Here is a 24,903-nt window from a genome sequence, read left to right as displayed (position 1 = left end):
GCTCCAACATCCCACAGAGTGCTCAATGGAAGATAAAGCATTTTAAAACTGGCTTTGAGAAGAAGTACAGGCAAGGGGAAGGCCTATCCTCACCCCACCTCTCCTGCACTAAGTCATAAGCAGAGCCCTTTGCTTCATTGGGATTTGGAAGCCAATATCTTGGGTCCTGCTGCTATCATGTTTAGTTGCATCCCAAGACTTTGCCAGGCAGTGCCTATGTGCTTTCAAACCCTACCGTTGCCATGTCCAGGACTTGCGAGCTATTAAAATAAAAGCAGAACTATCCAGAAGGTTGGCTTCTACGCCTCAGAACCATGTTCTGCACTGAAGAATGCTGAAAACCTGACTGGAGAGGAGGCTCTTTGCCCTCCTTCCGCTATATGTAGCGCTACTTCTGCAGCAGAAACAGACACAAAACGAGGACTTGGGCACTGCTGGCACCCCACACCTCTCGCACAGTAAGCAGGAATCCTGACTTTCCAGTCTGACTAGTGAGCCCCAGTGCAACCAAACAGCAGCCTGTTTTTCATCCCACAGATGAACAGACTTCACCGGCTGCCACCTGTGAAGACGCTGACTCAGAAGGTGATGGGAGATCGCAGCCCCGCCCCGCCTCTAATGATGTTCACACAACACTCAAGCTGTAAGGCTGACTGGAGATAACTGTGTGGAGTTGCTATTTGCCGCCCAGCCCAGCCCTGCCCCCACTTTCCTCATATCACAAGCACAAACTGAGCTGACCTTGGTTACATCCAGGCTGGCGTATTGCAATGGGGCTGCCAATGAAGACAGACAGGGGTTTATCCAAACCCGTCCGTGCAGATAAAGGGGCAAACTAGAGCCTTAATGCAGAGATGGGCATCTCAGGAGCTCCTAGTAGCTCCTGCGTCCATCTGAAGTTGCTCTGTCTACAGGCATTTAGGCGGGCTTCTTCCTCCCTTCCCTTCCTGCCAAGGCTGCAAACCCAACTGGCTAAATCAGTGTGGACAGGGCCATGTCATTTTAAATCTCTCTCAAGTGCTCAGAGGATGCTTTTACTTTATCTCCCTTTTCTTTTTCCTCATGAAGCAGCCTCTCTTACTCCCGTCCTGGAGAATAAAGAGTATACCTAGGGAAGACAGAATCTGCCCTTGTGGTTATAGGGAAATTGAAACCATCCAACATGTATTGCTCCATTGTCTGTTTTACAGAGAGTTAAGACCTGATATCTCCTTGTCTGGCACCCTTTCCAGGATGCTCAGAAGATTTTTGTGTCTCTTATCTTTTGGCAGATCAATCTCCATCCATTACATATAAGGTGGTGAAGTTTTGCTCTAACGCTATGTGCTTACATCAGTTTTTTGTTTCATGCGTATGTTCTTCCTGAATTTTTAGTTTATATTTATTGTTAGCAATTGCTAATTAAGTCTTTGATTGGTACTGTATGTGACTGATGTTTTATTATTTTCTAGCAACTGTTAACCTTTTGTACAATTTCTTTATTCTACCCTTTTTTAAATTGTTCTCTAAGCTGACCATGGTTGTAAATAAAATATCTATCTATCTTACTCTCCTCTTGTCCTGCAGCAATGGTCTCCCCTAGTTTAGAGGTTTTGATGTTAAAATCCTTTATTTTGCTGATCTAAACTTTTGTACAAGCTAGCATTTTGCTTGACCTCCCGAAGCCATCATTTCATGCTGGTAGTTCCCATCACTCTGACCCCCACAAAGCGGGGGGGAAAGGGAGCTTCCAGAAACCTTAGCTCTTCCCACATCTGCCTTAACAATTCAGACAGTGGCAGGGAGTAGATTTAGACCAGCTTTATTTATTTGTAGAAAAACAGGAACCTGCCTTAGACAGGGTCAAACCACTGGAAGTTTTTCACACCCGGCTTTTAGTTTGCATCTCCTCTGGAATGGAGGTGTGCGTTTACCCTGAAGTCCCTACGAACTATCAGAGAGCATTTCACACACAATTCAGATTTTTCATCCTGCGTTAAGAGTGTAGCCCGTGTACACCGATTTATATCCAGGTTAAAAAATAAATAAAAATCCTCTTTTTGCATTGGGTTTTTTTTTTTTTTTTTTTTTTGGCCTTCTTCGAACTTGCAGTAAAGCCTCACCGAAAACCTGCGGTAAAGCCTACTGTCTGGGAAAGCTCATGGTTCTCTAGAGCAGGGTTTCTTAACTTGGGCCCCCAGATGCTGTTGAACTACAACTCCCCCAGTCCCAGTGGCCTTTGGTTGGGGATTATGGAAGCTGAAATCCAAAAACATCTGAGGACCCAACGTTGAGAATCCCTGCTCTAGAGTATTGTTTTTTGTTTTGTTTTTAAAATTAGAAATGGACTAAACTTTATTGACAAACTGCTGTAGACATCTTGACAAGTTTTAGCTCTCTATTTAGGCAGGCTTGCACATGAAGTAGCATTTAATCTTCCAAGCACAAAATGGGAGGACAGCGTACAAAATGAAGCTCTTTCTCCTCCTTTTTCCCTTCCAACTGCAATGTCCCTTTTAAACATAATGCTAGTTTTAAGACGAACATGTCACTGGAATAGCTAAAAGCTTGACGGTGTTGCCAGTTTTAAGCCTGAGCTGTATTATGGACTGCAAACACTCAAGTCTTCAGCTCTTCCTTTGAGATAGAGAAAAAGGAAAGGGGGGGGGGAGTCTCTCCAGGGTTTCAAACAAAGGAGGGCTTTCCCAAGGCTTCCCTGGAGAGGACAGGGATTGAACCCGGAGCCTGTGGAATACAAAGCAGATGTTCTGCCAGCAAGCTGCAGCCACTAAGTGCATAGCTGCTACTCATTCCTACTGGGAGAAGGGAGGCACTGCACTTGGGGAGATGGGGGAGTCCAAGAAATATTTCTGGGGTGGGGAGAAAACCTTCATAACATTGAGTACTGAAACTACTGTAAATAAGCAGAAATATCAAATGTTTCACTGAGACCTTTGGAGATATACTAAGCCAAAAAGCTTCACACTGACTGAGAAAGTTTACAACAGGGATCCTACCCCTTCTTTAAAGATATGGACTCCTTTTCAGTGTTGGTTACTACTAATTTCACCCTTGGGATCAGTGAAATGAGTTTTTAAAAAGGTCTACTAGTTTGTCCTACATATACAGCCCCCAGAAGCCTGCTGGAGAGGAGGAGAAGAGGATACCATCTACCCCAGGGTGTGAAACTGGGGTGCCTGCCTGGCTGCCTTTTCTCTTCTTCCCCCTGGGTTGCCATCTGACTCCCCCCAGGACTGCTTGCAGAGAGGCTTTGCAGGACTGGGGCTGCAAGAGTGACTGGGCAGTTTTGTCCTGGTTCTACCTGCTGAGCTTACTGCTCAGCCTATATAGGAAGACTGCCAGCAGCGGCGGACCCACCAGTGGTGGGGTCGCCCCTTTGGGGGAGCCACTTCGAGGGAGAAACGAGGGCAAGGGCTGGACACTCTGTCCAACTATTTGTATAGAGGGAGGCATTCAATAGTGGGGCTTCTGTTTAATCTGTTTTAAGTTGTGCTGTGGTTGGGTTGAAGTTGCAATGTGTGTGGGTTTGTCTGGAGATGGGGAGGAAGGGAGCGCCTTCGTTGAATGTGGGGCAGCTATTCCGGTGGTGGTGGGGAATAGAAGAAGTAACGTTGGCAGGTCAGCAGGCTGTTCCAGAGGAAGGGTAATCAGAAGCCTAATAGATGTCTCCCCTTCTGGCTGTCCTGCCAGATCTTTGACCTTGGGGAGCACTGCCAACAACCCACATAACCTTACCTTGCTCCTCTGTAATGCCAGGTTGGTCCAAAATAAATCAGAACTCATCCATGATTTGATCATGGATGAAGGGGCCAACCTGATGTGTATTACCAAGACTTGGTTGGGGGAGGCTAGTGGTCCAGTTTGGTCCCAGCTTCTCCCACCAGGATACTCTGTAGAGGCGTAGGTGAGGGGACGTGGGCGGGTAGGTGGAGTGGCTGTGGTCTATAAGGATAACATCTTCCTTACCAGGGTCCCTGTTAGGGTATTGGACCATATTGAATGTGTGTACTTGAGTTTGGGGACCAGGGATAGACTGGGACTTCTGTTGGTGTACTGATCGCCCCGCTGCCCAACAGAATCCCTTACTGAGCTCTCAGACTTCGTTGCGGAACTTGCATTGGAGTCTCACAGACTTTTGGTGCTGGGGGACTTTAATGTTCATTTTGGGACCAATTTGTCCAGGGCAGCTCAGGAGTTCATAGCGGCCATGACAACTATGGGCCTATCCCAAGCGGTCTCTGGATCGACGCATATTGCAGGTCACATGCTTGATTTAGTATTTTACTTTGATCAAGGTGGTGTTCTGTGGGTGGGGACTCCTACGATCTCCCCGTTGTCATGGATGGACCACCATCTGGTTAAGGTTGGACTTACAACCGCTTTCCACCTTCGCAGGGACGAGGGGCCTATTAGAATGGTCCGTCCGAAGAGGTTACTAGATCCGGTAGAATTCTAAGAAGCCTTGGAGGGATTCAGTGTTGGCTCTGCTGGTGATCCTGTTGATGCCCTGATTGAAAACTGGAAGAACTTGCTCACCAGGGCAGTAGACAAAATTGCTCCTAAGTGTCCCCTCCAACCCGCTTCAAAATTGGCCCCTTGATATATGGAAGATCTACGGGGGCTGAAGCGGCAAGGTAGGCGACTGGAGCACAAGTGGAGAAAAACTCGACTCGAATCCGACAGATTACAACATGGAGCACATTTAAAGATCTATGCTCAGGTGATACATGCAGCAAAGAAGCGGTTCTTTTCTGCCCGTATTGCCTCTGCGAGTTCACGTCCGGCTGAGTTGTTCAGGGTTGTGAGGGGACTAGTATCTGCTCCCACTCCCTTGAACCAGAATTTGGAAGCATCAGTTACCCGCTGTGGTGTGTTTAATGAACTTTACGCAGACAAAATCTCTTGGATTCAGGCCGTCTTAGATGGAGACTCCACAATCAATTTGATGTCTCAACTGGAGGTGTCCGACAACTTCTCTTATACGATTCGACTGGATCAATTTCAGTTTGTGACTCCTGATGATGTGGACAAGCTGCTTGGAGCGGTGAGGCCTACCACTTGTCCTCTTGATCCTTGTCCAACATGGCTTGTTCTTTCTAGCAGGGAGGCTGTTGTAGGCGGCCTGGTAGAAATCATAAATGCTTCTCTGAGGGAGGGCAGGATGCCTCCTTGTCTTAAGGAGGCAATTATTAGACTACTTCTAAAGAAACCTGCGTTAGATCCTTCAGAGTTGAGCAATTATAGGCCAGTTTCCAATCTCCCATGGCTGGGCAAGGTAATTGAGAGGGTGGTGGCCTCTCAGCTCCAGGCGGTCTTGGAGGAAACTGATTATCTAGACCCATTTCAAACTGGTTTTCGGGCGGGCTATGGGGTGGAGACTGCCTTGGTCGGCCTGATGGATGATCTCCAATTGGCAATTGACAGAGGAAGTGTGATTCTGTTGGTCCTCTTGGATCTCTCGGCAGCTTTCGATACTATCAACCATAGTATCCTTCTGGAACATCTGAGGGGGTTGGGATGCACTGCTTTACAGTGGTTCCACTCCTACCTCTCAGACAGATTCCAGATGGTGTCGATTGGAAATTGCTGCTCTTCAAAATCTGAGCTTAAGTATGGTGTCCCTCAAGGCTTCATACTCTCTCCAATGCTTTTTAACATCTACATGCAACCGCTGAGAGAAATCATCAGGGGATTTGGAGCTGGTTGTTACCAGTATGCTGATGACACCCAGATCTACTTCTCCATGTCAACTTCTTCAGGAGTTGGCATATCCTCCCTAAATGCCTGCCTGGAAGCAGTAATGGGCTGGATGAGGGAGAATAAACTGAAGCTGAATCCAGATAAGACGGAGGTACTTATTGTGCGGGGTCAGAACTCTGGGGACGATTTTGATCTACCTGTTCTAGACGGGGTCACACTTCCCCAAAAGGAACAGGTTTGCAGTCTGGGAGTACTTCTGGATCAACGTCTCTCCTTGGTTTCTCAGGTTGAGGCGGTGGCCAGGGGTGCTTTCTATCAGCTCCGGCTGATACGCCAGCTGCACCCATTTCTTGAGATCAATGACCTCAAAACAGTGGTACATTTGTTGGTAACCTCCAGACTGGACTTCTGTAATGCACTCTACGTGGGGCTGCCTTTGTACATAGTCCGGAAACTTCAGTTGGTTCAGAATGCGGCAGCCAGGTTGGTCTCTGGGTCATCTCGGAGAGACCACATTACTCCTCTGTTGATGGAGCTACACTGGCTGCCAATAGGTTTCCGGGCAAAATACGAAGTGCTAGTTATACAAAGCCCTAAACGGCTTAGGCCCTGGGTATTTAAGAGAGTGTCTTCTTCGCTATGAGCCCCACCGCCCATTGAGGTCACTTGAGGAGGTCCGTCTCCAGTTGCCACCAACTCGTTTGGTGGCTACACAGAGTCGGGCCTTCTCGGCTGCTGCCCCGAGATTGTGGAATGCACTCCCTGCTGGGATACGAGCCTCCCCATCTCTGGCAATTTTTAAAAAACACATCTCTTCAACCAGGCTTTCTCAGCTTTTTAAAACTTGTTTTTAAATTGTTCTGATTATTTAATTGCTGTTTTATGATGTTTTTAATTGTTAATCATTGTTTTATGCTTTATAATTTTTGTTTTAATTATTAACTGATTTTAATGGTGTTTTAATGTAAACCGCCCTGAGCCTTTTGGAAGGGTCACATTTTAACAACAACAACAACATATTAAAGAGCACAGAGGACACCATTTGTATATTTGTACACTGAAGCTCCTTTAACTGCACACTGTTTAAAATACAATCATCAGCCAGAAGACTTGAGATTCTTTGTAGTTGAAAAGACAAGATCCCCACTTTAAACCTCAGTGTGAAGCTTTTTGGATTTTTAAAGTTGCAATCCATCTCAAATCTCTTGAAAAAGACTTTACATCTCGAATTTGAAACTGTGATATACAGTACTGGATTACTGGTGTGGATATGTGAATATATATTATTGCTAAACAGTATGAATTGTTTGTATGGCAATGGCTTTATGAACTATTATAATGATGTTCTTTGAGCCTATGTTATAGCTGATTTCATATAATGCTTGTCAGTCACTTTTATTATAGTCTATTATCATATGAGCTTCTCTCTCAGCCTAACCTACTTCACAGGGTTGTTGTGAGGAGAAACCTGAATATGTAGTACACCGCTCTGGGCTCCTTGGAGGAAGAGCGGGATATAAAATGTGAAAATAAATAAATAAAATAAATAAAATGTGTTATAAATATTGTTACTTGGTAGAATTTTCTGGTTTTTGCTGTAGATTTATAGATCCTGGTACTTTTTGACTGGCATAGCAGGGTGACAGGGAGGCTGGCTGTCCTAAAGCAAACATACTTATTTTATCAATTAATTACCAATTAAATCTTTATTACGGTCGTTGACCAGCACAAGTTGTAAAACAGTAATACTATACAGTAAATGCAATATAAAGAAAGTGTTGCAGTATTACGGAGATTAAAATTGATGTAGCATTAAGACTGAGGGGGAGGGAATCTAAAAATACAAAATTTTAAAACATGATATAAAACACAAACAGAATAGATAAAATGCATGTAAGCTAAAAAGGACTCAGCCAAACACTTTGTTTCAGTCAAAAAGCAGTATAAAATCAGAACAAATTTAAAAGAGGGGATAATCAGCATTCTATGGGGTCCTGCTCAGCACAGAGTCACTGAAAATGCTAGTAAAATACTAGTGAAATAGATTAAAATAAAAGGGCAGCTTATTCCTGCTTATTGAACAATTACAACTCCAAACACAGCTCAGCTCCCAATCTGGGAGGAGATATACAATTCAGGGGCTCTATAAAGTGTTAGCATTGAATTAGCTACTTTTAAGCTGGCAATACCTATCCCCACATGCCCAGCTACAACTAGCCAAGATATGAGTACAAATTGCTCTGGCATTGTGTCGTTTATTTGTCCATTTTTAGGCTCTTCCGAAAGCGAAGGGCTGCACTGTAAAATTTGGCTACCTGTCTAGTGGAAGAGGAATTACTTCCTTCCAGGAGCCTGGCAGTCATCTGAGGTAGATCGAGACCTGGGAATTTGACTGTCAGAGGGTGAATGAAATCCCGGCGCAGGTCTCTGTAGAGCAGGCATTCCAATAGTACATTGGTAACTGTTTCAACTTGACCCTCGCCGCATGGGCAAAGCCTCTCCCCATAGGGGATGTTATTTTATCCATCTAATCCCTTTTAACCTGCCCTTTCAGCTGCAAGACAACTCCAACGCAATTAAAAGCAACATGAATTCATACAATAAACCAGGGCTGCTGTACAACTTTGGCTCTCCAGCTGTCATTGGACCGCAGCTCCCATAATCCCTGAATACTGGCCACTGTGGCTGGGGATTATAGAAGCTGTGGTCCAACAACAGCCGGAGGGGCAAAGTTGTGCAGCCCTGCAAAATAGACCAAACACAAAGGAAAACAATTAAAAACAAAACCACCACAATACTGGCCATGAACAGTGCAATACATACAAGAGAGGAGAAAACCATCAGTCGTCTTACACATATTTATAACCTGGCTTCTTTGATTTTGATAGATCCTGACCTGTATACTAAAATGCAAAGGATTTCAGATGAAATGCAAGGGCGGCTGTCAAGCTGCCACCTAGAAAACTGAAATTTTGGTGACAAATTCAATTTTTAAATAGAAATAGATCAAAGAGAGCAAAGATAAATAATCATAAAAACAATTCAAAACCAATCATTTTTCATGATGAAAAACCTCATTTTTCTTAATTACTTCAGTAAGGAAAAAATATCTATAACAAGATAAAGCAAAAGAAATTCAGACTCTTAAAACTGTAAAATCTAATCTGATCAGCTTCTTGTAAATTACATATCAAAAACACTATAAGTCAAATCCAGAAAATGGGAACAAAGTTTGACCATAACTGATATTATAATTTATAAAGGGTTCCCAAACAGACATGAATGATTCAGTAAACATACCATGTACATAAGCAGAGACTTTCGAAATTGAAGCATAATTCCACACTTTAAAAAATCAATCGTTTAAGGAAGGATTATATATGCATCTACGCCAGTTAGATGCATATATAATCCTAGCTGCTGTAATCATATATAAACACAATTCGTTTGATTTGGCAGAAACATAAGGTTTTATCATACTTAAAAGAAAAATTTCTGGAAGAAAGAGAATCTTAACTTCTAAGATTTGTTCAATTTTCATATGAATTTGTTTCCAAAACTGTTGAGCTTTATCGCAACTCCACCACATATGGTAGAATGAATCTGAATGTGAATTACATTTCCAACATTTCTTAGAGAAAGAATCATCTATTTTGTTAATAGTCAAAGGAGTTATATACCATCTGAAGAACATCTTATACTAATTTTCCCTTAGACTGATACACAAAGTAAATTTCACATTCTTTTTCCATTGGTATTCACAATCAAAGAGATGAATCGATCTATTAAAGTTCTGCATCCATTTTATCATACATTCTTTTATCTGCTCAGTCTCTGTTTCATACTTAAGTAATAGCTTATAAATTCTGCCTAATAAATGATCAGTGTTTCGAGTGATTAATTCTTCAAATTCAGTTAGATCTCTAAGTTTCCCACCCTGTAACTGTAACTCTTTCCCAACTATTGAGCTGATCTGAGCTTGTTGGAGCCAGGATGCTTGTTGAGTTGTTCGCCCGGAAGAAACTGATTTGTCCAGAGCTAAATATTGGGCAAAACTTTGTAAGGAGTATAGACTGCCCCGCCAAAAATTATACTTAGAGGAAAATTCTTCTTCATGAAAATAAACATTCAGTATTGAGGCCAAAGGTGATAATCTAGGACTTATTCTTTTCTGGTATTTATCCCAGACATAAAAAAGACTATGTCGAATAGTATGCTGTTGTATCTCCAGATCTTTCCTCGAACCAGAAATCTATAAGTAATTATGCAATCTTCTAGTAAGACCAAGTTCCTCCATTCGAGTAAAACTTCCGTAAGGGGATAAAATCCAATTCAAAATCCAAGTCAAGCTACTAGCATGAGAGTAAAGTTTCAAGTTAGGAACTCCAAGACCACCTCTTTCTTTGGCATCTTGCATCACCTTAAATCGAATCCCGTTTTTTTAATAATTCCAAATGAATGAATCGAGCTGACTCTGCCATTTATTAAATATCTTGTCGTCTATCTTTATAGGGATCATTTGAAAAAGAAAGTTCATCTTAGGTAATACGTTAATTTTCACTGCAGAGATTCTTCCAAGTCAAGATAGAGTCAGCCTCTTCCATCTATCCAGATCAACCATAATTGATTTCCAAATTGGAACGTAATTATTCTTAAACAGATCTTTATTGCTCTTGGTAAGGTTAATCCCCAGATAATCCCCAGATATTGGCTTCTTCATTACTTGTAATCCTAAAACTTTAGAGAAATATTCTATCTCTTCTTCTGAAAGATTCCATGGCATGATCTGAGTTTTATCTCTGTTGATCTTATAGCCAGAAACTGAAACGTACTGATGTATCTGTGTCATTAATGTATCCAAGGAGTCTTTGACTTGCGTAACAGTAAGCAATACATCATCAGCATATAGTTTTATTTTATGTTCACAATCACCTATTTTGATACCTTGAATCCACTACTCTTGTCTAATTTTAGCTGCCAAAGGTTCAAGAGCAAGTATGAACAGCAACGGAGAGAGCGGACATCCTTGTCTAGTACCTTTATTGATGATACATTTTGAAGACAAGGATCCATTGACAATAATTTTTGCTGATTGCTGTTAATTTAAATTTTAATGTGTTTTTATCTATTATTTTTATCTTTTTATGAATTTTACATGTTTTATATTTTTTATATATTATGTTTTAATTTGGTACACCGCCTAGAGAGTTCTATATTAGGCGGTATATAAATTCAATCAATCAAATCAAATCAAATCAAATCAAATCAAATCAAATAAAAATATTTCTTCTTTGGCGTCTTGCTTTGTTGGAAGATTGTATTAATGTAAACACTTATACTTCATCATTCATTCCTACAGTTGGCACACTGCTGTAGAAGAAAGCAGGGCCGGAGATTCTCATCAGCCAAGTTTCAGTGACTGAAATTGCAGCCCGCCCACCTTGTTCGCCCAGCATGAACCACATTTCTACTGGCCTGAACTCTCCAGCTGTTCTCCCCACCCCCAGCCCAAACACAAGATGTTGTGAGCTCCACGGCTGCTTCCTCTTGCAAGTTTCTGGCTGTGGGCTGTGACCTCCAAAGTTCCACCCACTCATGGACGCAATTCAGAGGAAAGACAGGATGAACAGCACAGAAGCACATTACAAAAGCTTTGACACCATCCTGGCTGTCTGTTGTCTCTCACCAGATGCAGATTCAGCAGAAGTGGAGGAAGCCAGACAGAGAAGCAACAGTCCCGGAGGAGCTCTTCCCTTCTCCAGAGCCTAGCTTAGGAACATAGAAAGCTGCCTTATACAGAGTCAGGCCATTGGTCCATCTAGCTCAGTAGTGTCTAGACAGACTGGGAGTGGCTTCTCCAAAGTTGTAGGCAGGAGTCTCTCTCAGCCCTGTCTTGGAGATGCCAGGGAGGGAACTTGGAGCCTTCTGCATGCAAACATGCAGACGCTCTTCCCCATCCCCTAGGGCAATAACTTAAAGTGCTTACACATGTAGTCTCCCATTCCAATGCAACCAGGGTAGTCCCAGCTTAGCAAAGGGGGCAATTCAAACTTGCTGCCACAAGACCAGCTCTTCTCGTGGATAGGAGGATCCTCCTCTGCTTACACTCAGATTTGCTTCAGAGCCTCCTGAAGCTAAATACGAATAGGTTTAGTTTGCTATTGAAGCAAGGGCAGTCCTTTCATGAGGCTGAGTAGGGTGGCAGATTACTGGGGTGCCAGCTGGGCAGATTACTGGGAGTGCCAGCTGGGCAGCAAAATGCTTTCCACCAATGTCATCAGGTGGCAGATTACTGGGGTGCCAGCTGGGCAGCAAAATGCTTTCCACCAATGTCATCAGAGCAGCTCTTCAGGACTGTCCTGACCCTTGCAAGGAGCATCTGTTCTCCTGCTCCATACAAAGCATGCAAGAAGCACAAGGAGAGAAGAGGAGGCAGCTGGCAACCTTTCCTCCTTCCTGTCCCACTTCAAAGCTTGCAAAGGTCAGCTTTGAAAGAGAGCTGGCACCCACCAGAGGCATGGAGCAAGGCAGCATTTGGCATCAGGCTCCACAGTAACTTGGGCTGGCCCTGTACAGAACACCATTTGGATTGTGTCCTTAGGGACATAGGAAGCTGCCATATACTGAGTCAGACCATTGGTCCATCTAGCTCAGTATTGTCTAGACAGACTGGCAGCGGCTTCTCCAAGGTTACAAGCAGGAGTCACTCTCAGCCCTCTCTTGGAGATGCCAGGGAGGGAACTTGGAACCTTCTACATGCAAACATGCAGGTGCTTGCCCCAGAGGATCTGGCCCATAGCAGCTCCATCCCGAGCGGAATATCTTACAGTGATCACACATGTCATCTCCCATTCAAATGCAAACCAGGGCAGCCCCTGCTTAGCAAAGGGGACAATTCATGTTTGCTACCACAAGACCAGCTCTCCTCCCGTTATTGGCCAACTTGATACACATTCTGCTTTTCGGCCCTTGGAGATTAATCCATTATACAGGGGTTCCCAGCCTCGAGTCTCTAGATGATGCTGGACTACAACTCCCATCATCCACAACCAACACACAACCACTGTGGATGCTGGGAGTCGCAGTCCATCTGGGGACCAAAAGTTGGGGACCCCTGGATTGTTACATCCTACACCACCTCCCATGGTATCCTGGCTCCCAGTCCTCCTCCTACCTCATTGATGAAGTCCTTTAGGATTTGGAATTCAGACGGGCTGTCAAACAGGCCATGGACAACAATGATGGGTTTGTAGGAAGCAGTGAGCGTGAGCAGAAGGAAGAGGACCAGGATGCAGAAAGGAGCCAGCACCCTGACATAGCCTTGGTACTGCCGCATGATCCCACTGTCTGGACAAGAGAGAGAGAGAGAGAAGGATTAACATCACCTGCCAGTAAGAACACAAGAAGAATCTTGCTGGGTCAGATCAGAGGCTGAAGTGGTGGGACCTGCATTCCAAACCCCACTCACTGGGAGCCCTGCGTGACTCAATCTCTCAGCCTAACCTACCTAATGGCGCAGTGGGGAAGTGACTTGACTAGCAAGCCAGAGGCTGCCAGTTCGAATCCCTGCTGGTATGTTTCCCAGACTATGTGAAACACCTATACTGGGCAGCAGCAATATAGGAAGGTGCTGAAAGGCATCATCTCATACTGCATGGGAGGAGGCCATGGTAAAACCCTCCTGTATTCTACCAAAGACAACCACAGGGCTCTGTGGGCGCCAAGAGTAGACACTGACCCGACGGCACACTGTACTTTAACCTACCTTGCTGGGCTGAGGCAAGGATACTGACCCGACGGCACACTGTACTTTAACCTACCTTGCTGGGCGGAGGCAAGGATAAAACAGAGTGGAGAAATGTATCACAACACACACATCCCTCCAGGAAGTTGTACAAGCAGAAAATGAAGGCAATAACCCTCAGGACTAGAAGTGTCAAGGCCTAGGGAAATTTCTTCCCCCTACTGCCCATGGCGAAAGATGGAAAAACTGGATTCTCCCCACCTCTTTTTCTCAAAGGCCAGGGAAAGATGGAAGAAAAACGTTTTCCACCAAATATTTTATGGGCCCTCACATCAGGTCAATCCCTCCTTTTGCTGCCTTTCCTAGCATTCACCCAGCTCCTCCTACCACAAGAGCTGATCTTGTGGTAGCAAGCATGACTTGTCCCCTTAGCTAAGCAGGGTCCACCCTGGTTGCATATTAATGCGAGACTAGAAGTGTGAGCACTGTAAGATATTTCCCTCAGGGGATGGAACCACTCTGGGAAGAGCAGAAGGTTCCGAGTTCCCTCCCTGGCATCTCCAAGATAGGACAAGATTTTTTATTTTTTTTAAATAGGACAAGATTTTTTTTATTGAACCAACAAACTACCAAAGCATACAGTACGTTTCCAAAGCACAATTATATACAAAGTGGTTGTTTGTACATGATATATCTACAAAGATTTACACACAAGGATTTGGAAACCCACAACGTTATGAGGTATATACAGGTAGTACTGTATAGGGCTGAGAGAGATTCCTGTCTGCAACCTTGGAGCAGCCGCTGCCAGTCTGTGTAGACAATACTGAGCTAGATGAACCAATGGTCTGACTCATATATGGCAGCTTCCTATGTTCCTCCTTGGTTCCTGCAGTGCAATTTGCCTCTTTCTCTACCCACAGCAGCTAGATCACAACAGAGATTTTGCCTATACTTTTACATTTTTTGAGGCAGAGAGAGCTGCCATGGCTTCTACCCTCCCTATCCCACCTGCATCCTCCTCCCCTGCCTGATGTTGCAAGCAGGACTTCAATTTTATGCCACTGTGGTTAGGGGGAAAGAGCAGGAAGAGAGACTGGTGAGGGTCTGGGGTGAGAGGGGCAGAACTGCAGCCTCTGTTGCTGCCTAGAACTTTCTCCCCCCAAACCCCCCCCCCTTTTTTTAAGGTAATAGTCCAAATCCTCAGGCCAGATGCAGCAAATTTGTTTCTGCCTGGATTCCCTCCCCCCGCCCCCCAAATTTTATTTATTAGTTTTATAAAGGATTCCCTGGGGTGTTTTTCACACAGGGCTTTAAGCTCCCATCTCCCTCATAATGGAGGGTGTGCGTTCATATATCAGCCAGATTTACCCCAAAGTCCCTGAGAGCTATCGGGGAGCACTTCACACATTATTTGGGTTTTTCATGAAATCTTAGAGTGTAGCATGATTTATATCCAGGGTAAAAATATCCAATTTTTGTGTCATTTTTTGTGGCAGCTTCAAATTTGCAGTAAACACGCAGTAAAGCCTGCTGTGTGAAAAACGCCCAGGTAAGAGATTACAAGAGTAATGGCCAAACTATCCAGAGAAAGAGAAAGAGAGAGAAAAAGTAGTCCTCTGTTAGGTTGATGTGCCCGTTCCCCCCCCCCCAAAGTAAACAGCATGCATAACCAGGGAATTGGGGAGATTTTCTGGCTGAGAAAAGGCAACCTTGCTCCTGCCTGAATTTCTGCATTTTAGTTTTCTATAAGAGGCCTCATCTGGATTACAACCATGGCATGGAGGAGGAAGGGAAGAGGGCTTTGGCCCTTTGGTTCCACCATCATGGTCCCAATCCTGGCTGGTGCCTCTAATGGCTCCAATCTGCCCCCCAAAATAAAGCTCTCATTAGTACAAAATGAGAAGTTTTCTTTCTGTTCAAGCAGCGGTTGGGAGGGCATCTGAATCAGGACTCCGATGGGGCAAAAAATTAAAGCCCCCCAAGACACCATGCTCTCAGACCAAAGTGCCTTCTCCTGTACATACTTTTTAACAAGTTAAAAAAAAAAAGTTGGCCCTATTAGCAGAAACGAAACACAATGTGCTTGCAAAACATATTACCAAATACACATCACAGGTTGATCAGGATAACCACATGTGGTTACATATAATTTTTTTTTTTTTTGCATTTATATACCGCCTTTCGTTAAAAAGATAACCCCAAGGCGGTATAATAAAATAACTTCCTAATTCCAGTAAATCTTTACCCAAGAATCTGTAAACCTGATCAAGTTACACAGTCCTTCTAAGATGCATCATTTCTTTAATTTGCTCATCTTTAGAAACAAAAACAGAAACAACCTTGCCTTGCCACCCTCTCTGTGTTTAAGCACTATACCTAACTTCCAATGTTTGGCCTATAGGACTATTTCAGTCATCAAAATCAGAACACAAAATATATTCCCTGAATATTAAATGCTTTGTAAAAGTCATAGAGAAGTCACCTTAAGTGGCGCAGTGGGGAAATGCTTGACTAACAAGCAGAAGGTTGCCAGTTCAAATTCCAACTGGTACTATATCAGGCAGCAGCAATATAGGAAGATACTGAAAGGCATCATCTCATACTGCACGGGAGGAGGCAATGGTAAACCCCTCCTGTATTCTACCAAACAAAACCACAGGGCTCTGTGGGCACCAGGAGTCGAAATCAACTTGACGGCACACTTTACCTTTAGCCTATAATGGCTGCCTTCCTCTGAGCTCTCATGACAGTGCTCTTACCCCTGGACTTCGGGGCTAAAGTCCAGGGCCTCCACACCTCCGCGGAGCCCCCAAATCCTCTTCAGTCTGTTTTGGGTGGTGTGGCTGCTGCTGGCCTGCACTGCACCGGGCGATCAAGTGTGATAATGACCTGTGCTGTGTGCTTTGGAGACAAAGGGGGAAGTGAGGACACACACATGTGTCATGGTGGATGTGTGTGTGTAGAGGGATGATGCTTAACTTGCAGTGGTGGAGGGGGGCCTCTAGCAGGCAGTGGGGCCTCCCAAAGCCTTTAGGTCCAGGCTCCAAAATTACCTAGGTGTTACCTAGACCTGTCACAATTTCCAATCGCATATACTCAAAATCGCAGTTGGTAAGACTGTGGTTGGCAAGGGATGACTGTATATATACTTATTTTTTTTAGGTTGACATACAGGATGTGGCTCACATGCGAAAGTGATTCATCTCCAGAATTAACCACTTCAGCATTGGGGAAGTCATCCCCAAAGCAATTCCCATGGTTGATTAAGCGCTGTTACTTCCCCAAAGTCATTTGACCAGATGAGATAAGAACATGCCAATCAGGTTAGCAATACTAATCAAAATAAGCACATGGACCAGAACCCCTCTCCAGCTCATGGCACAATTTCAACTCAGCACTTGGGGTGGACCACTGCAAATCTAGAGCCAGTTTCTTTGTGGATATAGTCACACCCACAGGATACTTTATGTCCCCAAACATCCACCCACCCCACTTCTCAGGCTTGGCTTTCTGAACCCCACTTCTTGCCTTCCTAAGGATTAGAAGACTGTGAATTTAAGATGACCTCTTAAAAACAATAGTATTTAACCAATTTACAGCATTTATACCTTTATTTACCCCAAAGGAAGGGGACTCTGATTTTAAGCCGGCCCCCTCAATTTTTAACCCCCCCCCCATTTCTAACATCAAAAGGTGGAACTGGAAAAGGTGCAGAAGAGGGCAACCAAGATGGTCAGCCTAGAGCACCTTCTTTACGAGGCAAGGCTGCAACACCTGGGGCTATTTAGTTTAGAAAAAAGACTGCAGGGAGACATGATAGAGGTCTATAAAACCATGCATGGTGTGGAGAAGGTGGATAGACAGAAATTTTTCTCCCTCTCTCACAACACTAGAACCAAGGGTCATCTCATGAAACTGATTGCCATGAAATTTAAGATCGACAAAAGGAAGTACTTTTTCCACACAATGAACAATTAGCCTATGGAATTCTCTGCCACAAGATGTAGTGACAACCAAACCAACAGTATGGATGGCTTTAATGAGGGTTTAGAAAAAGACATGGGAGGACTGGTCTATCAATGGCTACTAGTCTGAGGGCTATAGGCCACCTCCACCTCCAGCCTCAGAGGCCTCTAAATACCAGTTGCAGGGTAGCAACAGTAGGAGAGAGGGCATGCCCTCAGCTCTTGCCTGTGAGCTTCCTAGAGGAATCTGATAGGGATGTGCACAAACCAGTCCGAAGGCCATGCAAGAGGCCTGCGAACTGGTTCGTGCTGGTGCCGGTTCAAAGTTAGACGCTGGTGGGGTATCTCCCTTTAAGGGTGTGAGGGTTGCACTTATCCCTCCCGCTGCTTTCCCCCTTGAAATAAATAAATAGATTTCGGGGCAGCAGCATTTATCCCTGCCGCCCCTCTCCTGTTGTCTGGAAATACAGGAAGTACAGGCTGTGCGTGTGCCCACCACTGCGCACACGTGCCCACCACTCACGTTGTACATTGCTTGCACACGCTGCATGCGTGACGTGCGCACGCACGGTGGTGGGCACATGCGCAGCCCATACTTCCTGTATTTCCAGGGAACAACAGGGGCAGGAGCGGCAGGGAAGAATGCTGCTGCCCCCAAAACTTTTTTTAAAAATGGAGCACCAGTGGGGGGAAAGTGGCAGGAGGGGAAAGTGCAACCCCCCCGCCCTTAAAGGGAGACCCCCGCCGGCATCAAACCACGCCTCCGTGCACTTCACTAGAATCAGGTGGGCCACTGTGTGAAGCAGACTAGATGGGCCTTGGGCCTGATCCAGCAGGACTGTTCTTATGTTTTAAAGAACTTGGGGGAAACCTAGTCTTGGATTCAGGGAAATATCGTAACACTCCTATATTTTAGAGTAATCACATATATTATCTCTACAACTGCCCTGTAAGGTAGCCCAACATCGTCTCCATATTGCAAAGGGTACAAAATGACAGAAGTTTACTGAAAGACATCATTATCTATATACATTATCCATGTGGCATGGCACTTAATGAAGAATGAGAGGACAGGTCCCTGGCCCCAAGGGGTTTACAATTTAAGAACTGACACATGGGAGATAAAGGAAGGGAAGTGAAAAGGAGAGAGAGAAAATAAAGGGGAAGGACAGGCAATTGTATCAGTTATGTGTACTTAGACTTAATTGCAGTAGGGTATGGGGACCTTGGAGTTATGCTAAAAGCTTCATGGAAAAAGATACTGGGGGTGGTGGTGGTGGTGGTATGTCAGCTACCCAGTGAAATCCATGGGACAAAATGAGAAATTTGTGAGCCAAATCTCATTTCCACCATGCTTAGGCCAAAGTCCTTATTGCAGTGGTAAACTTGTACCTGGGCTGTGCCACTTCAGACCAGTGTTCCCTCTAACAGGGATTCCCTGCTGTGGACTACAACTCCCATAATCCCCAAGCAAAGGCTATTGCAACTGGGGATGGAACATAGGAACCTGCAATATACTGAGCCAGACCATTGGTCTATCTAGCTCAGTATTGTCTTCACAGACTAGCAGCAGCTTCTCCAAGGTTGCAGGCAGGAATCTCTCTCAGCCCTATCTTGGAGAAGCCAGGGAGGGAACTTGGAACTTGATGCTGGGAGTTATAGTCAACAGCATCTGGGAATCCCTGTTAAAGGGAACACTGCTTCAGACTGTAGGTGAGTTGTTGCAGGAGAAGAACTAAGCAGTCCTCTGTACAAACATCCCCTGCACACAGAGTTACAGGTCAGGGTCTGGCCTATCCCTGGCATGCTGGTTTGCTATGTGTACAGAATTTTTTCCCCTTGTAAGGGGAAATATTTAGTCTTGGAATACCCCACCCCTGTACAAACCAAAGTGGTCCAGTTCAGTCACAAGCTTGACACTTCCGCGAGATTATGTAATCAGCCAAGCCTGCTGTTTTTCTAAAGAGACCCTAATCATCACAGGCGGCTGACAAAGGTAGTACTACTATTATTAGCATGGGACATAATGTATTGACTGGAAATGCTCCCTATCCCTATTGCTCCTGCTAATTTAAGTAGTAAGTTGAGAGCAATTTCAGCACAATTTGTCCTATTCAGATGGAGGCACCCTGGCTCAGAGCGATTTGTCCCGAAGGCCAGCCAGTCAATCCAAGGTGGACGTGACACTTGAACTCTGCCCACCCTGATCCAAGTCAAGCTTTCTGTTCACTATGTTCTGTTCACAGTGCTGGCATCAACTCTGTCCAACTCACCCTTCTGGGAACAAGTGCAGCTTGTTTACATGAACTGCCAAGTGGCGAGATGTGGCCAATTCCAACATGTCTTCCTTTGCCCAACAAAACCAACCAATCTCAGGAATGCAGGCAGGGGTCCCAATGCATTCAGTTTGCATGTGGGGGCACACACACGCACACTCACACACACCTCTAAATCCAGTGCTCCTCCTGCTTACAAAATAATCAAAATAAACTTAACAGTTAGTTTCATGATGATTCAATACACAACATTTCTGTGTGCTTAGTTCAGGTCCCAACACTGCTCTTGTGCACATGCACACCACACATTTAGTGTGCCCAGGGGCGTAACGAGGCTCGAGTGGGCCCAGAGACAAAATTTTAAAATGGGCCCCTCGCTGATACACACACTCACTTCACATATTACTTGCCTCTGGGGGGGCCCTCGAGGCATGGGGGCCCCCAGGCAGCCACCTCCCCTTGCCTAATGGTAGTTACGCCCCTGAATGTGCCTCTTTTTTTCTAGCTTCATCTTGGTATGCGTCCAGTCTTATATGGTCAGATCCATATTTCACTCACATCCTGTTCTCCTCCATAAAACGTGGCTTCTATTCCATTATTAAAACCACTCTTTCCTATAAATAAATTTAATACTGAGCACAGAAACCCACAAGTAATAGTAATCACATATAGTGTGCCCATGATAAGGTTAGGAGAGAAAAAAGTAAGAAGCTGCCATATGCTGAGTCAGACCATTGGTCTATCTAGCTCAGTAAAATCTTCACAGACTGGCAGCGGCTTCTTCAAGGTTGCAGGCAGGAATCTCTCTCAGCCCAGGGAGGTGCTGCCATGGAGGGAACTTGGAACTTCCTGCGCTTCCTAGAGCGGCTCCATCCCATGAGGGGAAAGGTTCTTGGGAACGGGGCTATAGCTCGGTGGTAGAGCATCTGCTTAGCATTCAGAAGGTCCTAGGTTAAATCCCAGGGATCTCCTGGTGGGGTGGAGAAAGATTCCCGCCTGAAGCCTAGAGAGCTGCTGCCAGTCAGAATACACAATACTGAGCTAAATGGACCAGTGGTCTGACTGAGTAAATGGCAGCTTCCTAAATGATGAAGGACACCAGCTTTCAGAGATCCCTTCCATACAAGGTTGCCACAACCCAGTATATCACTAGATCAAAGTGCAGCTATGTTATACCAGTAACCAACATTCAGATTTGATCACTAACACAAGATTCAGCAAGCACTTCCCATTATCCAGACTGTCACCTAAAAAATCTCCTCTAGTCAAGAAAAGCACTAATCAGACTTCCCCAATCTCAACTGGTATAGAGCAAACAATAGCAGCAACTCCTTGCCACTCACCAGTTTTGGATCCAAGAGGTCAAATTTATACTTTTCCGTTTAGTTTGTTGTAGAAGCATGCAAGCTTTCAAGTCTCAAAGCACTCTTTAGTGGGTCAAATGGATCATCATCAGCAGATTCTTTGGAATATATAAAGCATGCCTGGTTTCCAGGAATGGCAAACATTTGCATAACTGCAGATGAAGGGTTGTTTTATAAAGCTGAACACACACACACACACACACACACGGGCCCTGAGGCTAACAGGCTATTTGCAAAATTAGATTACAAGTGACTGGCAACCTTTGCGTTTTATTAAAAAGGCCCTCGGTATTCAGAAGTGGGGCAGGAGAGATTGTTGTAATAGCTCACAAATCCCTGATCTGGATTATAAATTCCTTGCCTTTGAAAATGTTTCAGATTTTCCTGCCCAAGAGAAAAGCATGCTTATTATATTGGGGGGGGGAGGAATGTTCACAAACAGAGAGCAGACATTTCTTGCTCATCATAAGCAATCTTCAGAGGAGGGTAGCAAGCAGGTATTCTGCCTCTCAGCTCTGGCCAAAGGAGAGAGCTATGAGGAGACCAACCAGACCAATACGGAAGCCTCTTAACCATCAATAGGTCATAGAAGTTCAGGCAAGGCCACTGTACCCTATATTCATCTATTTATTTATTTGATCTGATTTATATACCACCCTTCCAAAAATGGACTTCTCAAACAGATAACGTTGGACTACAACTCCCATACCCCTGCCACTGTGATGGAGATGATGGGAGGCGTAGTCTAACGTTATCTGGGGATCCAAGTTTGCACATCTCCTGCCATGAGAAGGTTTCTGGGTCAGGATTGTCCTTGGGAGACTTTGCTCTTGATGCTCCTTTTGCTAGCTGCAAACCGTCAATTTCTCGCTCCCCATCTGCCCTGCCCCCTTGACAGCCAGTGTGTAGCCGGAAGTGTGTGGAACTGGAAAGTACAGCTTACAGCAAGGCATGGATTCCGCTGTCTTAGTACAGTTTGTTTTCCCCTGCCATGTAACAAGCAAGGGATTAGGACAGGCAGCGAGCATATTCCATGTGGTTTGGGATCCAAACCACATGGAATATGCTCGCTGCCTGTCCTAATCCCTTGCTTGTCACATGGCAGAGGAAAACAAACTGTACTAAGACAGCGGAATCCATGCCTTGCTATAAGCTGTACTTTCCAGTTCCACACACTTCCGGCTACACACTAAAGCACTGAGCCCATGAGTTCCTTCTGTGCACAAATGCACCCTAAAAAATGAAGGAGCAAGACCTCCACATGCTGTCAGGTCCAGAATGCTACCAGTGAGCAAGACGAGACAGACCTGGGCTTACTCTGTGCTTTCCTGCACCCTCAGTAGAGAGATCACTCCGATCCCAATTTAAGAGCATGCTGCTCCTTCAAGGTAGGCTGCCACCACTGAAGACTGATCTAAAGCCACTGACCAGGCTCAGACACAGCTTCAACAACCTAGACCTATCAGTCTTGGGACTTGCTGGCACTGCACAGCCACAGTCCACACAACCCAGCTCTAGATAAACAATATATTTATTATTTCTCTGTGTAAACCGCCCTGAGCCATTTCTGGAAGGGCGGTATAGAAATCGAATGAATGAATGAATGAATATTAATCTAGAAACAATTCATCAGCAGCGCATGACCTTATGAGGCCCACAAAGAAGCGTTTTGCAAGTAAGCCTCCAAAACCTTTTGAAACAGACTGAAGCCACTTCCAAGTATATGACATTTCTTAAGAAACAGGAGTTGCACACAAGATAAAGAGGAAATGGGGAGTAAAGAAAGGCACACGGGGATTCAAAAGAAAATACAAAACATTAAAAACAACAACACCTAACTAGCATTGTGTTTTACCTTAGCCTAGCAGTAGGCAGGCCCTTGACAGAGAGCATTAATCTCTACAGCATCTCCCTTTTTGGGACACCAGATGAACTGGTGACAAAATGGCTGGGGTGGTGGTGGTCTTGGCCCCTATTTTATATCAATCAAGGAGGGGGAAGCCTTTCCCACTCTTCCAGAGAGAGATAGCTCTGGGATCCAATGAGAAGAGCCAGTGTATCTCTGATGCAATGCTAGTCCTAGAGGCCAATCCAGGGTTGAGGTTTGCCCTCCTCAACTCTCTGATGTCTAGAGGTCGGTCTGGTTTGAGCTGGTTCCCTAGTGTGAAAAAGGGCTTAAGACTATACATTGATAGCTCTGTCCATGTTATTACTCAGAATATATTTTTAACACTCAATCAGATCAGTAATTCCAAAACAACATCATGCCCAAGACAAGCAAAAGATCTTTCTCAGATTCAAATTTACTATGGTTCAAATTTACCATCTATGGACTTGATACAATAATGTTTGACATTCAAATCCTACAAATTTCATACTGTTCTTTTACTTCCCTTCTGCAAGCTCATTAATAAAACATTCTTTTATATATATATATATAATAATAATTTCCTGAACTTTCCTAGAGGTGTAATCTACACAAAATTACATTGCCTGTTCAACAAGAAGTGTCACCTACTAGTAAATAAATAAAAAGACAAGCAAAGGACTGAAATCTAAAGACTTCTCCATAACCACTGAGCAGCCACAATCTAGACATCCAGGGTTAAGAAAATAGACTTCTAGGTCAAACCTGAAGTTTCACTCCTTCCCACGTTAGCAATTTAAGCCTTTCCAACCTATTACAAGGAAGAGCTGTAGTTCCCTCAGCATGGGCCAGGTGAGTGGATGGCTTAATCTACTCCTCAAGAGGATGAAAGGATGCCTTGCCTTGGGGGCCAAGGGGGCAGAGAAATCAGAACTCAGCACTCAGTTACCTCAGGCTCTTACCTGTCTCAAGGCTGCATGAAGTACACGTCCCCCAATTCTGAAATTTAATTCTATTTCTCTGCTTTGGCTGAGCAGTTTTACAGCCTGTTATTGGCTCCCTTCCCAGATCCTTGTAGTTATAAGGCCTTCTCCTAGCCCCACCCCTACCTTCAGCCAATCATGATGCATGTCGGCGGGGACAGGAACTCCTTCAGTTGTTCCAGTCCTTTGCTCTGTGCAGGACTCAGCTAAGGGCAAGTAGTGAGGAACAAGGAAGGTAGCACCTGTGAGGAGTTTCCCAGCTCTGCCACACCAAATTGATACATCAAAAACTGCTAGAGTCCATCCGCATGGCTGGTTTTTGCACAGTACTGCAAACAAACCTAGGAAGCTGTCATATACTGAGTCAGGCCACTGGTCCATCTAGTTCAGCACAGTGGACACTGACTAGCAGCAGCTATCCAAGGTTTCGGATATAAGTCATTTCCTGCCCTACCTGGAGAAGCCAGAGGTTGAACCTGGGACCTTCTGCATGCAAAGATAACATTCTTGACTCTTACTAAGATTACCAGAGATCTATTTTTCAGTCTGACCAAATGGTCATCAGTGATCTTATACATACATTCATTAGGGTTAACCAATAATAATTTGGACTGGCTTATTCTGGTTTAGAAATGTCTGTGTTTTAAAGAAATCCCAGTTCTTTCCTCTTTTATCATTTTTTAAAAAAAATCAACATGATGCTTTACATATACACAGAAAATAGGCACTTATAAGACAGGGTAAGGCAACCTTGGTAAGGATGTGCATGAACCTGTTCGCAGGCCCTTTTACAGGCCTCCGAACAACACAGGAACATAGGAAACTGCCATATACTGAGTCAGACCATTGGTCTATCTAGCTCAGTATTGTCTTCACAGACTGGCAGCGGCTTCTCCAAGGTTGCAGACAGGAATCTCTCTCAGCCCTATCTTGGAGATGCTGCCAGGGAGGGAACTTGAAACCTTCTGCTCTTCCCAGGGTGGCTACATCCCCTGAGGGGA

The 24,903-nt window shown here is 44.6% G+C and overlaps 1 protein-coding gene across 7 annotated transcripts in view; it reads right to left on the bottom strand.

Annotated features, from left to right (window-relative positions):
• The window catches only part of PPT2 (palmitoyl-protein thioesterase 2), a 73,123-nt gene that overhangs the window by 22,592 nt on the left and 25,628 nt on the right, over window positions 1–24,903 (bottom strand). For 4 of the 7 annotated variants that reach the window (XM_053295607.1, XM_053295603.1, XM_053295602.1 and 1 more), the window contains exon 2: window positions 12,875–13,047. In XM_053295607.1, coding sequence (XP_053151582.1) covers window positions 12,875–13,036 — 162 coding nt within the window. In that variant the 5' untranslated portion in view covers window positions 13,037–13,047. Of the gene's footprint in view, window positions 1–12,874; window positions 13,048–16,154; window positions 16,308–23,881; window positions 23,948–24,903 lie in introns of those variants that run through there. The other 3 variants (XM_053295606.1, XM_053295608.1, XM_053295604.1) reach the window with 3 other exon arrangements.

Source organism: Hemicordylus capensis, chromosome 2, assembly GCF_027244095.1.
Source record: "Hemicordylus capensis ecotype Gifberg chromosome 2, rHemCap1.1.pri, whole genome shotgun sequence".
Taxonomy (NCBI): domain Eukaryota; kingdom Metazoa; phylum Chordata; class Lepidosauria; order Squamata; family Cordylidae; genus Hemicordylus; species Hemicordylus capensis.
This window is presented reverse-complemented; position numbering and strand designations above follow the sequence as displayed.